This window comes from Mesocricetus auratus, unplaced genomic scaffold (genome assembly GCF_017639785.1).
Source record: "Mesocricetus auratus isolate SY011 unplaced genomic scaffold, BCM_Maur_2.0 Super-Scaffold_100006, whole genome shotgun sequence".
NCBI lineage: Eukaryota > Metazoa > Chordata > Mammalia > Rodentia > Cricetidae > Mesocricetus > Mesocricetus auratus.
Window position 1 is genome coordinate 64,842,683 of NW_024429190.1, and position 16,277 is coordinate 64,858,959.

The following is a 16,277-nucleotide window of genomic DNA, read 5'->3' on the forward strand; positions in this document are numbered from 1 at the left end:
AAAAATGAAAAAGAAATGTGTCTTCTCATAGCACACTAAATTATTGTAGTTATTTTTGGACAATATGATATGTTTGATCCTCATATACATCAATTACAAACTGTTAGTCATCACTCCATTTCTATAGAGCATGTTTAGAATTAACAGTTTCCATATTTGAAGACAATATTGGAGAATAATAAGACTGCCTACAAGACAACAACAGAAATGAATGAACAGATGAAATAAGCCTAAATATTTAACATGGTATTTTTTCAGATATAGAAGAAAAGTTTTCTCAAAGTAGTATAAAAGCAGAAGAATGGAAGCTCCTTATGGCTAGATTTAATGTAACTCTCATTGGTGACATTCTCAAACCTAGAAACACCTAGTTCTTTTTTTTTCTGTTCACCCTTGTCTTCTTTTCTGACATACAAAATTTTCTACAAGTAAACAAACAACATTTAATGATGATGAATGCCAGAGTTACAACACAGAGCAGGAGGAACCCAATCACATCCAGAGAGTGGTACTGGAACCAAGTGAGGTCATGTGCTGCCACACGAAGGTGCTTGGCCCCTTTGTTGCGCATGACAAACTCAATCCAGAAGACAGCTTTGTCTAGGGGCTTCACAGGCTGTTCATGGTGAATTCTTGATAGCCTCATGGCATTTTCTTTATAACTAGAAGATAAACACATATAAACTGTGTTATTGATTGTTTATGAAACATCCTGTACATTAAGCAAACCATCAGTCATATATAAGTTGAGGAATGCTCCATAATTCTGGAACTTTCTTGGTTTTGTTGTCAGAAGTTTAAAGGACAAGTTATGTAAGCAATTGTTCTTAAGGTGATATTACTCAGAAATAATTTTTACTTAATTATTATGTTTAGTAACACTACAAATTGTTATTTTGAAAAGCAATATTCAGCACATTCATTCTATCTTGTATCTAACAATTGTTTATATATTTATTTCTCGCGTGAAAACTACAAGTGAATTGGTGCATTCATAAAATATTTTGCAAATCTATTCATTTGTATAATCTTCAAAACAAATATTTTTCTGTTTCTGAAACTAACACCAGAAGATAGGAAATAGGATAAACATTCTTAATTTTTTGCCTTTGTTCTATGTCATCGTGTTTGATAATAAGACAAATATAAAGCACTGGAAAATTTCCAGAATGAGGACAATGCTAACCAGTGGCTGGCATGGCTTTCCAAATTGTAGTACTTACTAAGGTTCATTAATGACAGCTCTCAAGGCATTGAGTAAATCTTCACTTGTCATTGTGTTCAAATTTACATTCAGGGCTGCTCCCTTAGCTTTCATGTGAGCAATGTTGTCAGGCTGATCAGCGAATAAGGGGATTCCCACCATAGGGATTCCGTGATAAATGGCTTCGTAGATCCCATTCATTCCACCATGGGTGATGAAAGCTTTGGTTTTAGGATGCCCTGTTTGAGGGACAGAGTGACAAATTGGCAAATTGGCATGAGTTTCAAGTTATCATATTGACACAAAAATGCATAGTGTCCCTCCTTTGGGAATGGGTTCCAAAAAGTCAGGTCATGCACTACAGATAAATACTGGTTCCATTGACAGCAGCCACATAGACTGCCCAAGTCTCCAACTGACACCCACATTCAGGGGGCCCAGTTCGGTCTTTTGCAGGTTCCCGAGCTGTCAGTCCGGAGTCCATGAGCTCCCATTTGCTCAGGTCTTCTGTTTCTGTGGGTTTCTTCAGCATGGTCATGAGCCATTTGCTCATCCCTTCTTTTTCCCTAAAACTGGATTCCCAGGAGTTTGGCTCAGTGCTCAGCTGTGTGTGAATCTCTTCTTCAGTTTCCATCAGTTACTGGATGAAGGCTCTATGATGTCATTTAAGGTAGTCATCAATATGGAGGGATACCTGACAGCCTAGATGCAGGGGGGAGGTCCTCGGTTCTGCCCAAAATGATGTGTCAGACATAGATGATTCCCTATGGGAGGCCTCACCCTGTCTGAGAAGTGAATGGAAGTGGGTAGGAAGGGGAAATGGTGGGGGAAATGAGACAAGAGAGAGGGAACTGGGATTCGTAAGCAAAATAAGATTGTTTTTAAGTTAAATTTTTTTTTAAAGTACATAGGCAGATACCCACACCTAAACACTGAACCTAACTCCTGACACCCAGTGACAGAGATGGAGGAGTGATGAGAAAAGGGGTCAAGAACGTGCCAGTGAAACCCACAAAGACAGCTGACCGGATAAGGGGGAGCTCCTGAAATGCATAATGATGGCTGAGAGGCCAGCAGGGGACTCATCCAGGCTCCCTGAATGTAGTGTCAGTGAGGAGGCCTCAGCAATGTCTGGAGCCTTGGGTAGTATTTCAGTGTTTACCATGGCGCGTACGAATGAACTTTGGGAGCCCATTCCACATGGAGGGATACTCTCTCAGCCTGGACACATGGTAAGGGCCTAGGTCCTGCCCTGAATGCAATGACAGACTCTGGAGAACCCCCCCCCCCATGGAGGGCCTCATCTTCCCTGAGGAATGGTGTGGGGATTGTGTGGGATGTTGGGGGGGGAGCTGATGGAGGGACAAGGGAGGAAGTGTGGGAGAGGGAGCTGGGATTGACATGTGAAGCATGCATGTATCTAATTTAAATAAAAACATATATATATGCCGGGCGGTGGTGGCGCACGCCTTTAATCCCAGCACTTGGGAGGCAGAGGCAGGCGGATCTCTGTGCGTTCGAGGCCAGGCTGGACCGATAGCCTCTGAAACAATACAGAGAAACCCTGTCTCGTAAAAACCAAAAAATAAAAAAATAAAAAAATAAAAACATATATATAAAAAAACTAAGAGAAGAAAAATTCCTGAAAAAAGTACATAGTGTGAGTCACTGAAGAAGAAATCACAACCTACAAAGGTTGGGCACATGAGACATTTCTTCCCCTGAATTAACAACTTTTTCAATGACTAAGAAGGTATCACAGGGGGATTGAATTCTGATGGAGTCCTGAAGACGGATGAAAGTTTTAACTGGAGATGCTCTTTTGTGAACCAAGGCAAAACAAGATAAACAACCCTTAACTTAATGGCTAATTATTTAATTATATTTGTCTCTAAAGTGGAAGTGCAACTGGAAAATATAAATTATTCAATATAATCAATTGATTTGATGTTGTTTTTCTAATTGCGTAGCTTTTTACCCAAGGTCTTACCAAGTAGATCATTCTGGGGAATCCAGTTAAAAAGCCGAGTATTGGATCCTAATGTGGCTGGTTTCTTGCCTGAATATCTCCACAAAACCTGTTAAAGACAATGCTGTGATTTTGTAGGCTAATAACACATAATGAGGATGAGGTACAGCAGCAGTGCTATTCTTTAGGTGTTCCTTGAGAAGGGAGAATATTTGTGGCCGTCTCTAAAAATTAAGAGATGTAGTAGACCTGTTCATTCCTACCTGTTTCTACTAACTGTCTAATAAGCATATTGCTATCAACATAATCTTTCATACTGAAAAGCTGGATTCAAAATCAGTATGAATATGAACTCCATACACATTTATTTCACATAGCCTATTGGTCCTAATCATCATGTTCAAAATGTGATTTTCCCCCAAAATATAACTAGGCTATTGTTGGTGATGAATTTTTTTATTATTTATTTGATGACTTTTTTCTCCCTTTTCAGATTCCTTTTCAAACTTGGCTCTGCCTCTCACCTTATCATTTTTGTTTCTACTTCTGCCCTTTCCTCTTCATTCCTCTCTGATGTTGTGTTCTCTCTCTCTCTCTCTCTCTGTCTCTCTGTCTCTCTCTCTCTCTCTCTCTCTCTCTCTCTGTCCCTCTCTCTTCTCTCTCTCTCTCTCTCTCTCTCTCTCTCTCTCTCTGCCTCACTCTCTCCCTCCCCCTCTCTGTCTCTGTCTCTCTGTATGTATTTCTTTGTTTATAGACCACATATTTGGTTAAAAATTTCACATTTTGTCACATAATATTTTCTACACAATGAAAGATGAATTTTTATATAACTAAGAGCTAGAAAATTGTAGGCAACTGTAGGCATAAACATATTTGTACAAGCATAGTTAGCATGTTTCATACAAATTTCGTAGTTTGTCTAGCACATAAATGTAAGGCAATGGGATTCTATTAAATTTCTTAAATATAAACTGGAAAATTAATATTCTTTGACTATTACAAGTATATACTTGAAAGCATGAACTCTTAATTTGGAAAGAATCCATGACTTCAGGTGTCTACTTGCAAATTTCTCTTTGATCTGTATGTAAACTTTCCAGTTTTGTAAACCACTTTGCTAAATTGTGAACTGGAATTTTTGCTAGCATTCAGGGTTTTAAGTGGTCTGGAATCTTCCTTTTGAGGGTTTGTGCCTAGTCTTATTTTAACTTACTATACTATTTTCAGTTTTTGTCCCTGTGAGGCCTGCTCTTATTTTGAGAGAAATAGAGAAGGAATGGATATGGGGAAAGAATACAAAAGTATTTATTACCATAGTCGTGCCCAGAGTCAGTAGGCAAAGAATCACATGTATCTACAAACACTAGTTATATGGTCAATCAATATTTACTGAAAGCTGGTGTCAGCTGTGCTCATAAGTAGCTAGTTCCAGCTTCCAGCTTCAAAGGAACCTGTCAACTATGCTATCCAATAGCCCCTGAGATTCTCTGCTCCGCAGGATCCAGAGGATATACCTACCTTCTGAGGAATCTGGGCAAGGGCCGAGGCAATGAGGTTGGCTTTGTCTTCTGTCAGGTTTTTGATCATTGATCCCAGAGAAAACACCACAACACCGTGTTCCCCTGAACTCTGAACAAATTCTTCCATTTCCTGCAAACATAATATTCTTTGTATTAAAAAACACACACCATGCCCCCAGACAAGGGCACATACCTTTAATTCCAGTACTCTAGAGGCAGAGGAAGGCAAATCTCTGTGAGTTCAAGGAAAGTCTGGTTTACATAGAGCGTTCCAAGTCAGCCTGGGCTACATAGTACCATCTGTCTCAAAAATAGAGTATTGTAAGTGAAAAAGGAAAGAAATTAGTAAAAATGAAAAGATGTGTCAGACGATTTTTTACCAGTTCTTCTTATGACTTGTAGAACTGCCCAGTCTTGTAAAAAGGAAGCACCTCTCTGAAACATACATAAATATATGCAGTAAAAATACAACACCAAATTAACATAGAAGAGTATGGCAGCTCCTGGAAGCTTATCTCCTGGTGAGTGGGATAGTTGCTTTCAAAATTTATCACTCCTCCAAACAGTGAGCTATGTGTAAAATTGGGGAATTATTCCATGGAAGAAAGGGTGACAATTTAATATTATTATGCTGGTTTCATAAATAAAATACTGTTATAGAAACCCACTTCTTCTATTGATTGTTAGACAAACAATCAGGGTATATTTATTTGTATATTGTCTTCCCTACTTCATAGAACCAAGATCTGTTAGTGTTGGGATTTTATAGTTACACTCTTAAGAGGAACATAGTGGTGAATTTATTACTATAATCATAATGACATTTGTAGACAATGTTTGTAGTCTTTATGATGGATTGTATCCCACATAATTCTGTCAAAAATTATGTTAATCAGAACCTTACAGTCAAAATAAAAAATACTTTACAAATAAACTTCCCTGAGCATTCACATTTTTAAAAAATTTGCACTGCAAAGGATGGAACTGAATTCCTCATAGAATAACATGTGAATCCCACTGTTTAGACATATGTACATGTGAATCCCACTGTTTAGACATATGTCCTGTGTTCTTCATGGTCAAAACTTACAATTAATGGATTGAAGTAGGCTGATATTTTCAACTCACATTAAGGGTTTTAAGACCTTCATTGTATTTTTGATATAGAGTTTTTGTTTTAGAGTCAGTCTTGTTATGCATCTCAGCCTAGCCTCATATTTAAAATTTCCCTGCCTGTAACACTTCAGTGATGAGGTTAAAAATATAGGTCTTGTCTAGTGAACTATTTGATTGTTTCAACTTACTCTCATATATATAGTAACCCACACAGGCACACACATAGAAATACACACAGACTCTCTCTCTCTCTCTCTCTCTCTCTCTCTCTCTCTCTCTCTCTCTCTCTCTCTCTCTCTCTCTCTCTGTGTCTGTCTCTCCTGGAATGACATTGAACTTTTACTTGAGTGAGCCTCATCTTTGCATTATTCTGCATTTCCAAAAAAGATGAAAGCCATGACTGACATTTATTGGTCAAAGTCTATGTAGTTAGACAACCTGAATTTGGAATGAAGGTACCCTTTACTCCTATGAAAAATGTCTAAGCAGTTTTGTGCAAATAAGCAGGGACTCTAAGATGTTAAATACAACAGAGTGGTATTGAGTTTACCTAGCAAGCAATCTCTGTATCATTTAGATATTGATTTATTGAATTCTATATGATAATATTCAGTTAAGCTTATGTCTGACAGCTATAACATAAGAAAAGAATATTCAGAACACTAAAATGAAAGCTTATATTTAAATACAAACTCAGAGTCTATACAGGAATACAGAACTTCTCAGGAAATGCTATTGATCTGCAGTCTTCTGAAATTTCATTCTTGAGGGGTTACAAATCAAACAAAATTTTATTTGTCTCCTCACTCTTTACTGGTAGGGTTTTTCTACTTTGTTTATGTATTATCTTTTGTTTCTCAGTGATTTTTCATTTCAACATGCCTTCATTCACATTTTTCTTTATAATATCTAAGATATGATATGCAATATTTTTTACCTCAAAAATTATGGAGCCCCTATACATTACTTGAGTCCACCTGTTTCATTACTTTTACTTGATGTTGATGACTCTCAATATACACCAACTGATCTTTTTTAAGAATTCTTAAAAGTTTTCTTCAATGAAGTAAGAAATCTTTGGTTCTTTACCACAGGTGTGTGAAAGGCAAACTCATATAACTGTCAAATCAAGGTCAGCGCACCAATTAATGCCTATTATTAATCAATTGATTAGGTCTGAATTGCCCTGATTCTGAAGGCCTTGAATGCAAGCTTTCTTGACTCATTGCATTCTAAACTATTTTCTCAGATCTCTCACGAGGCATCTTTCTCTATCAAGCAATCTGTCAGACACATGAAAAATACTGCAGGAAATCTCCTTAGTGACCTTCATGACTCCTTTCCATAACTCACTAGAGTATCCACAGTATAGACACACATACTCTTTATACATCATTCTAATTTTATTCTTAATCCTAAATTCTTTAGTAAGGTTCAAAAGATCCAACAAGTTTCATCAAAGAGTAACTATGATGAGTAAAGTAAAGCCCCCTGGTACAGTGAAGCTACTAAATACTAACATCTCTGTTAGTAAAGTTATTAGCCTTGATGAAAATCAGATATTGTATCATTAAATATCTAATATATTCTCCTTCACAGACTTACCTTGGGTAATGGCTTGGCAGGTTTACAGTGCAGTCCTCCCACAAACTCAAAATTTGGTAAATATGGACGAGGGAATTCAAAATCCCAATATGTCCTGATTAGCCAAATTTCAGCTTTCCCGATGATCTCACAGAATGTGGTGGGTCTTCCTTGAAAACAAACAGAAAGTTGAGTGGACAAAATTAGCTGTCATATTTGCTGAGAAAAAAATTCACCAGAAGGAGGCTGGTGAGTTAGCTCAGTGGTCAACAGCTCTTTCTGTTCTTGCACACATGGCAGTTTATAACCATCTGTAACTATAGTTGTAAGTGATATGATGCCATCTTATGGTTTCTAATGTCTTATGGCATGAGACACACATGTGGTACACAGGCATACCTCCTGAAAACACTAATACACAGAAAAATATACAGTTTACAAATGTTTCACATTTCTACATAAGTTATTAAGAAAATTTTAATCCTCTAGTATGCTCACCATGAATATATGTTTAAAGAAAAGGAGGAAAGAAAAAAGAAGCAAGGATTGGGGGTATTAAAAATAGTAACCATAATTTCATAACAATAACCAATATGATATAAACAGAGTTATAATGAATGATAAACTTCACAATTATTTTTTCTCTACAATTACATGACTGAAGATAGGTTACCTCCATTTAAAGTCCTTTATCACCTCTCATTGGTTTCAGGATTCCACCCAAGATTACAATTGTTTTATTCTTTGTTGTACTCTGCTCTATGTACAATGTTGTAGGATCCTACAAAACTTAGTCCAGGGTTTTTTCCTGAGTTAAAACCCATCCCTTATATTGATTTGTCAATATTTTTCCAGTAAGAAATATTGATGAAGTCACACTCAGTACAGTCTTTACTTTGGGATGAGACATACAAGTGTAGGTATCCATGAAGCATGACAAATAAAAGACTCAGAGACAGATATTGAGGTTCAAACTTCAAGCTGATGATCAGAAAGCACCTACCCATCTTTTCCACAACAAGGTAGGACAGTACTCCAAAATTCCATGCTTCTGAGAAAATTGTGCCAGATATTCTAGGCCAATGTGCCCAAGATGGATATGTTAATGTTCTGGAAGATCTTTGGGTGACTGTCCAGACAGTGAGATGTCCCTGTTATTAGGTAATTTCATCCTTCTGGGTTTTTGATGGAGCTGAGGCTAGATAGTTACAGCTATCCTTAGTCATGATAAAAGATACATTTGGTGCAAAACTTTGGAATCACAAAGATAAGATAAATAGTAAAATATTTTCTCCAATTTTATCAAATAAAAATGGACTGGATATTGTAATTATAATTCCTGATTAACAGCTCTTCTGTAATATATAGTTTTACTATTTAAAAAACCCTTCATTTTCAGTTAGAGAAAAAGGGATAATGCTATGGGATTAAAATCTGTGAATATATATTATTCTTCTTATTAGTTAATGAAAAGTTGACAGACCAGTAGCCATACAGGATGTATAGGAGAGACAGCCAGACACAGAGAGAATATTGGGGTGAAGTGGGGTAGAGTCAGCCAGACACCAGGGGAACAAGACTTGCTAGAGGATAAGTAAAGCCAGAGTCACGTGGCAAAACATAGATTAATAGAAATGGCTTAATTTAAATATAAGAACTAGTTAGTAATAACCCTGCGTTATCAGCTGAGCATTTAAAAATAATACAAAGTCTCAATGTAGTAATTTCAAAGCAGCTTCTGGATCAACGAACAGGGAGACAGAATGGGAAAACTCTACCTATATATAACCATTTAAAGAAGAGTAAGGCTTTGGCATAGTCACTGGGTGCAGCCTCTTAATACATTGTCATGGTGAAAATTTTGCTAAAATGGTTTATATTCCAGACTGTGAAATACAGAAACCTAGAAAGAGTATTAATTTCTAAAAGATTTGATTTCTTCAGACATTAAAGCAGAGTAAAAGTTTTCACCTCACCAAGAACATTTAATTTATTTTTATTTCATTCTGTTTTCTAATGAATGATTGACTTTGTCTTGCAACCTGATATTCATTCTGAGAGTAAGTCTATCAGTTTCCACTAATTTTTTTCTTGGCAGGACTGGATGATATATGAAATACCAAATGAAAAATTATGCTGCCATAAAAAATATTGGGCAGTAGATCAGTATTTATCCCGAGTATACACATGGATTTTGGACTCCCATCTAACAATGTGAGATGCACTCTCACCCTGCACTCTTGGGGGAGGGTGACAGGCTATGGACACCCCCATGGAGGGCCTCACCCTCCCTGGGGAAATGAGGTGATATTGGGGGGGGAGGTTGGGAGGAGGGTACGGGAAGAGGGGAGGGAAACGTAGAGGGACCTGGAACTGACTTGTGAAGCAACCTTGTTTCTAATCTAAATTGAAACTTGAAAATAAATAAAAAATATGTAATAGTTTAATTTTGGGTTTTGCTAGATTTCTAGGGCTGCTGTAATCACATCTTCCATGATTCTGCCCTCATTTGCAGCATGTATAATTATATCAGGCTCCTCAATTGACAGGAGAATAGTATAGATATTAGAGCAATAATTTGCTGTTGTAAGTATTTGTGGAATGAAATTCATAGGCAATGAATCACATACTGAATTATTATCATCCTAAAATTAGTTATATTTCTTCTTGTTACTGCCACAAAGATTTATTATTTTTACAACTGTATATTGTTTCCTTACAAGAGACCTGCCATTCTTGAAAAGATACAATGTACTGGAAATAATTATCTTTCTGTATATGACAAATAAAATAATGTTCTCTTCGATTGATATTTATTTGTGCCTTCAATTCATATTTATGGTGATTTACTAAATTTCAAAGTATTACTAAACAAGTTAATGTTTATAAAAACATGGAAATCATGGCAAAATAACTTCATAGTGCTTCCCCAAACAGTTATCAATAAACATTCTTTTACTTTCACTTGTAGTTTTGCATGGAAATCAAAGCTTATAGCATGCATTCCTTTTATTGTTTTTAAACATTAATTCAGTTTTAAAATACTGTCTATCAATTAGCTTAGCATGAAATGTAGTTTCTTACCTAGGGTTTCACTGTAAAACTTATCCCAGAATGCAAAGTCATATTGCTGAAGCACAAATTCAAAAAACAATGACAGCATCATATTTTTCACCCTTTCTGTGAAGGTCATATTATCGGTTAATTCAGCCATGATAACTGGCACATGGGAGAGGGGAACTGGAAGCTGGCCACAGTGTTTCTCCATGATGTAGCCCATGCTGAACCTCAGGGTGTTCACAAAAGGAACCTGAAGCACCTCAGCCATCAGCTCTCCACAGGGAATGACAGGATCTGTAATCAGTACATCATATTTTCTATCCCGGAGCTTGTTCATGAATGTCTGGTTGTACAATGCACTCCTACAGACATCTTCAAACACAGAAGTGAGTTGCAAAAAGAATTCTCGCAATTTTGCTGCTCCTTGCCACAATGGCAACTTTGGAATGACATTCACAGCTAGGTTCACTATCTCATTCAGCTGATTCTCGGCCATTTTTTCCCCATTTGACTGAGGAATGTTCTCAAAGTGCAGTGCAGATTGTCTATTCTGATCCATCATGAGAGTAGAATATTTCAGGACTGTCACCTCATGTCCTCTATCCACAAGCTCGTCAAGAATAGCCTTTTGGTTCAGCCAGTGACTCATATCAGAGGGCCACACCAGAACCTTGCCACAAAATCCATAGGCAGCACAAGAAAGCTGCACCACAAAAACTGTCATGACCCACTTCTCAGATGCCATGATGTGTCCTTCCAACCTGCTCTGCAGAGATTGAGTGTTTACTCAGTTGAGTTACAATTTAGCTATAACACAAATCAAATATTAACTTCCAAAGTTACAAAAACACACGGATCAAGATATGTCTATCTGATACAGTGCCCGTAGAATATTGTTCTGTAGTTTAGAGATGTACTTATAAAGAACTGGATCCAGTTGTTTACCCTTTCTACTTTGTGCTTTTTAAAAACGGGAAAAATGTAATATTTTCAAATAATGGTGTAATGGTAGTAGGCACAACATCTGAGTGCCAGCCTGAAGCTAAATTAAGACTAGATGAAGACTTACATGGCTTAGGCCAGGTGAAGAACACACACTAAAGGAAAATGATTTTTGGAATATTATGACTAGAGCAGAGAGATTTTAGTTCACTCTATGGGTCACAGAGTTTCCAAGGAGCAGTCAAGTTTCAACAGGAGACTCTGTGGTTCATTTTAAATCTCTATGAACATGTGTCAGGGAGAATACATGGAACTATAGGGTTAGAGTTGTTATGACAGATGAAATGTGACAGTTGATCAACAATTTAAAAACAGAGACCCATCTCAGTTAATAGCCTGAAGAATCAGAATGAGGAGTGTCTGTATCATGAAAGAAAAGTGGGAATAGCAATGGACTGGCCAGGGGAAGGGGAGGATGCACTAATACTTCAGCTAAATCTTCAAGGATCAATACTTTATGAAGTGAAAATGTGCTATTATTAACTTAAAAGATAATAATAATATAGGTGTGCTGCTGAAGATTTCTTGTCCCACCAGGTCCTGCCACCCTTCTCAGCCTCAAACAAACACACAGAAACTTATATTAATTATAAACTATTGGTCAAATAGCTAAGACTTCTTATTGACTAACTCTGTCTTATAATTAACACATTTATATTCATCTATACATTTCCATGTGGTCTTGGCTTACCAGAGAATGCCTATACCTTCTACTCCTTTGTGGTCTACATGGTTACTTTCTTTGGTGGGCTCTCCCTGCCTGTCTTTCCCAGAATTCTCCTTGTCTCAGTCCTGCCTATCTTCCTGTCCAGACAGTGTTTTATTCATCAATCAATAAGAGAAACATATATACAGAAGAACATTCCCTATCATAGGTGTTACTATATGCACGTGCTATTAGAGTTGTATTCAGTATAAACATTTGATGAAAAATGGATTATTAAAATTTCAAATTTCTGTTGGAGAGATGATCAGAAGAAAAGAGAGTACAATTTTTGTAGAGGATCAAAGATCTTTTCCTAACACCATCATTTGTAGTCTGACAAGTTTCTGAAACATTAGCTGGAGAACTGATACCTAGAGGCTCTGCGGTTATCTGCACTGATCCCCAGACACAACAGACACATCATGTTTTTATTCAAAATTGTTTGGAGGTTTTGCTTTGGCAATGAAAATTCCTAGGCCATATTCATGAAAAATATCAAAGTAAAATTAGTTCACACCTTGTCTGTTAGGTGGGTGACATTAAAGGACTGTGTTCTCTCAGGTTTCTGTCTCCTCTAAAACTGTTGTGTCCCGCGGTCTGCTCTTGGGGCTTGTGGTACCTTGAGAGGCTGGGCCTACCGTGCATGCTTACCACGGCAAAATTAGCAGCAAAGTCAATGGATTCTATTAATTTACACAGGCTAGTGACTTCATAAAGAAAGCATTCCCCAAAAGTTCAGAAACAGTAATTCCCAATATATGAGAGGGCCAGCAAGTGCTCTAAGAAAATATTAACAGTATTATCTTAGCGAGCAAAGTTCTTTGAAATAAAATGAATACCAAGGAGGTAATAGAAACCGCATAGTGTGACAAGTTTTGTGATATGATATAATATTTGAAGAAAGGTGGAAGGGACAGTGCTATACAATGTAAATTAAACATTTTTTCAACTGGTATCCAGATATAAGTGTTATTAAAAAATTCTGAGTTGTTTGATTTTGTGAAAATTGTCTAACTCTGGCCTACATAGGTTTCATTTCAATAAATCTAATGCATATATTTTGTGACTCTTTCAATGGGAATAGTCTCCATAGGCTTATAAGTTAGCTTGGGACCCACCTAGTGGAGCTGTATGGGAGGGATGAGGAAGTGTGGCCTCGTTGGAGGAAGAGTGTCACAGGATTTGGAGGTCTTAAAAGCTCATACCATGCAATCCTGAGTTAGCTGTCTCTCTGCCTTGTTGTTGTTGTCTTAAGAGCTCAGCTACCCTTCTAGTACCATGCCTGTCTGCCTGATGCCAAAAATAGACAGGTAGACCAATGAAATCGAATTGAAAACCCTGATATTAACCCACACATGTATGAACATCTGATCTTTGACAAAGAAGCTAAAAATATACAATGGAATAAAGAAAGCATCTTCAACAAATGGTGCTGGCATAACTGGAGGCTGGCATGTAGAAGAATGCAGATCAATCCATGTTTATCGCCATGCACAAATGGATCAAATACCTCAACATAAATCCAGCCACACTGAACCTCTTAGAAGAGAAAGTGGGTGGTACCCTTGAACGAATTGGTACAGGAGACAGCTTCCTGAACATAACACCATTAGCACAGACAGTGAGATCAACAATTAATAAATGGGACCTCCTGAAACTGAGAATCTTCTGTAAGGCAAAAGACACAGTCAGCAAGACAAAAAGGCAGCCCACAGAATGGAAAAAAAATATTCACTAATCCCACATCTGACAGAGGGTTGATCTACAAAATTTACAAAGAACTCAAGAAGCAAGTCTCCAAAACACCAAAGGATCCAATTAAAAAGTGGGCTGCAGAAGTAAATAGAGAATTTTCAATAGAGGAGTCTAAAATGGCTGAGAGGCACTTGAGAAAGTGCTCAACATCCTTAGCCATGCGGGAAATGCGAATCAAAACAACTCTGAGGTACCATCTCACTCCTGTCAGAATGGCTAAAATCAAAAACACCAATGACAATTTATGCTGGAGAGGATGTGGTGAAAGAAGAACAGTCCTCCATTGCTGGTGGGAGTTCCAACTTGTTCAGCCACTTTGGAAAACAGTATGGAGATTCCTCAGAAAAATGGGAGTAAATCTACCACAAGACCCAGCAACCCCACTCTTAGGCATATATCCAAAAGATGCCCATTCATACAACAAGGATGTCTGTTCCACTATGTTCATAGCAGCATTAGTTGTAATAGCCAGAACTTGGAAGCAACCTAGATGCCCCTCAACTGAAGAGTGGATAGAGAAAATGTGCTATATTTACACAATGGAGTACTATTCAGCAGAAAAAAAATGGAATCCTGAGATTTGCAGGCAAATGGATGACACTAGAAGAAACCATCCTGAGTGAGGTAACACAGTCACAAAAAGAGAAACATGGCATGCACTCTCATATATGGATTTTAGACATAGATCTGGGGAGTGCCAGCCTACAATCCCATGGCCAGAGAGTCTGGGAAACAGAAACTTCATTCAGTGACTGATGGAAGAAGAGGCAGACTCCCATGGCTAAGCACTGAGCTGAACTCAAGAAAACCAGTAACAGAGAGGGAGGACTGATGACAAAAGGGATTAAGACTGGGCTGGTTTAACCCCCACAAACAGCTGACCTGACAAAGGTTAACTTTTGAATCCCAGGCATCAGCCTGGGAATCCAGCATGGGACTGATCAAGACCCCCTGAATGTGAGTGTCAGTGAGGAGGCCTAGGTAATATATTGAGCCGTGGGCAGTAGATCAGTACTCATCCCGAGTATACACATGGACTTTGGACTCCCATCCAACATTGTGAGATGCATTCTCACCCTGAACTCTTGGGGGAGGGTCTAGGCCCTGCCCTGGATGAAATGACAGACTATGGACACCCCCATGGAGGGCCTCACCCTCCCTGGGGAAATGAGGGGATATTGGGGGGGAGGTTGGGAGGAGGGTACAGGAGGAGGGGAGGGAAAGGGAGAGGGACCTGGAACTAGCTTTGGAAGCAACCTTGTTTCTAATCTAAATTTAAACTTAAAAATAAATAATAAAAAAGAAAAGAATAAAGAAACAAAACAAACAAGCAAAAAAAGAATCATTTTCATCTGGTGCCCAATGTGCGGCCTTGTTCAGCTATGGAAAGATGTGCAATTTTGCAGCAACAGCAGAGAGTTCCAGGCACACACCTCACCCTTTCCTCATCTCGATTCTGACATGCCTTCCCAGGCACAGACTCCTGGTCCACTGTTACCCTCGCAGGCTGATTCCTCTCACTGGTGCATTGTGTGGGGAGCAGAATCCAGAGCAGTGTGTGGGGGGAGCAAAATTCAGTGTGCTTCTATTCTCCCAAGTGAATTCTTCTCAGAGCTGGCAAGTCCTGGAGCAGAATCTAATGAAGCATGCGGCTGCACTCCCAGGTCCATTTCAGCCAGCTTAAGCAAGCTCTGGAGCAGAATCTGGTGTGGTTCAGTGTGCTGAGTCTGAGCTGCCTTGGTGCTGGGCCTATGCCACCTGCTGGTCAAACATTCTCACTAGATCTGCTCAACCCAGTCTTCTGAGGACCAACTTCAGAACTGGTAAGACACTTGGGAACATTCAAATGGTAAACAAGGTTATTAAATAAATGAATGAGTGAATTCATTATTAGTTAACATAAACTTAAAATACATTTAAAAAGGGAGAAAGGATAATATTAAAGCATTTCCCATTTTAAAAATAGGAAAATCTCAATGTAGGGAATTAGGACCCTGTTCACTAATACTTTGGAAAGGATGCAAATAGAAGAAATTAATACAGACACAAACAACTTAACTGGGATAAATATAATGTCGGTCATAATTATTATCAGTCTGTCAATCCATATTTTATCCTTAAAATGGCTTGCTACTGTGCTAAATATGAAAAATTGATAAGAGAGCAAGTGCCCCCTTCTCTTTCCCTTTAGCTCTACAATTCCACTTTTAACAGATTTAGACTTGAAACCAAACTAAATTGTCTCAAACATATATAAAGCATATATACATAGAAGGTGATAAATAAATTATAATGTACCTATATCCTGTCCTAAAATATCTATCCTATCAAAACCTTAAACTTATCTGAAAGAGATGCCCA

At 38.0% G+C, this 16,277-nt stretch overlaps 1 protein-coding gene across 1 annotated transcript; it reads right to left on the reverse strand.

The window, feature by feature from the left end:
- Positions 1-103: 103 nt before the first annotated feature.
- LOC101842501 (UDP-glucuronosyltransferase 2A3) lies at positions 104-11,221 on the reverse strand. Its single transcript, XM_005068180.4, has 6 exons — positions 10,478-11,221; positions 7,415-7,563; positions 4,692-4,823; positions 3,195-3,282; positions 1,224-1,443; positions 104-662 (listed from the first exon to the last, which is right to left on the reverse strand). The coding sequence occupies exons 1-6, from the start codon at positions 11,196-11,198 to the stop codon at positions 368-370; spliced, it is 1,605 nt and encodes a 534-aa protein (XP_005068237.1). The 5' UTR covers positions 11,199-11,221; the 3' UTR covers positions 104-367.
- Between the last annotated feature and the right edge of the window lie 5,056 nt (positions 11,222-16,277).

What these genes read in the sequence shown, in the direction of transcription:
- LOC101842501 (XM_005068180.4), bottom strand. Translation starts at nt 11,198, where the DNA reads ATGGCATCTGAGAAGTGGGTCATGACAGTTTTTGTGGTGCAGCTTTCT. An exon ending in CTGCCAAGCCATTACCCAAG is followed by an intron (nt 4,824 to 7,414) that starts GTAAGTCTGTGA and finishes TTATGTTTGCAG; the next exon opens with GAAATGGAAGAATTTGTTCA. An exon ending in TCCCCAGAATGATCTACTTG is followed by an intron (nt 1,444 to 3,194) that starts GTAAGACCTTGG and finishes TCCCTCAAACAG; the next exon opens with GGCATCCTAAAACCAAAGCT.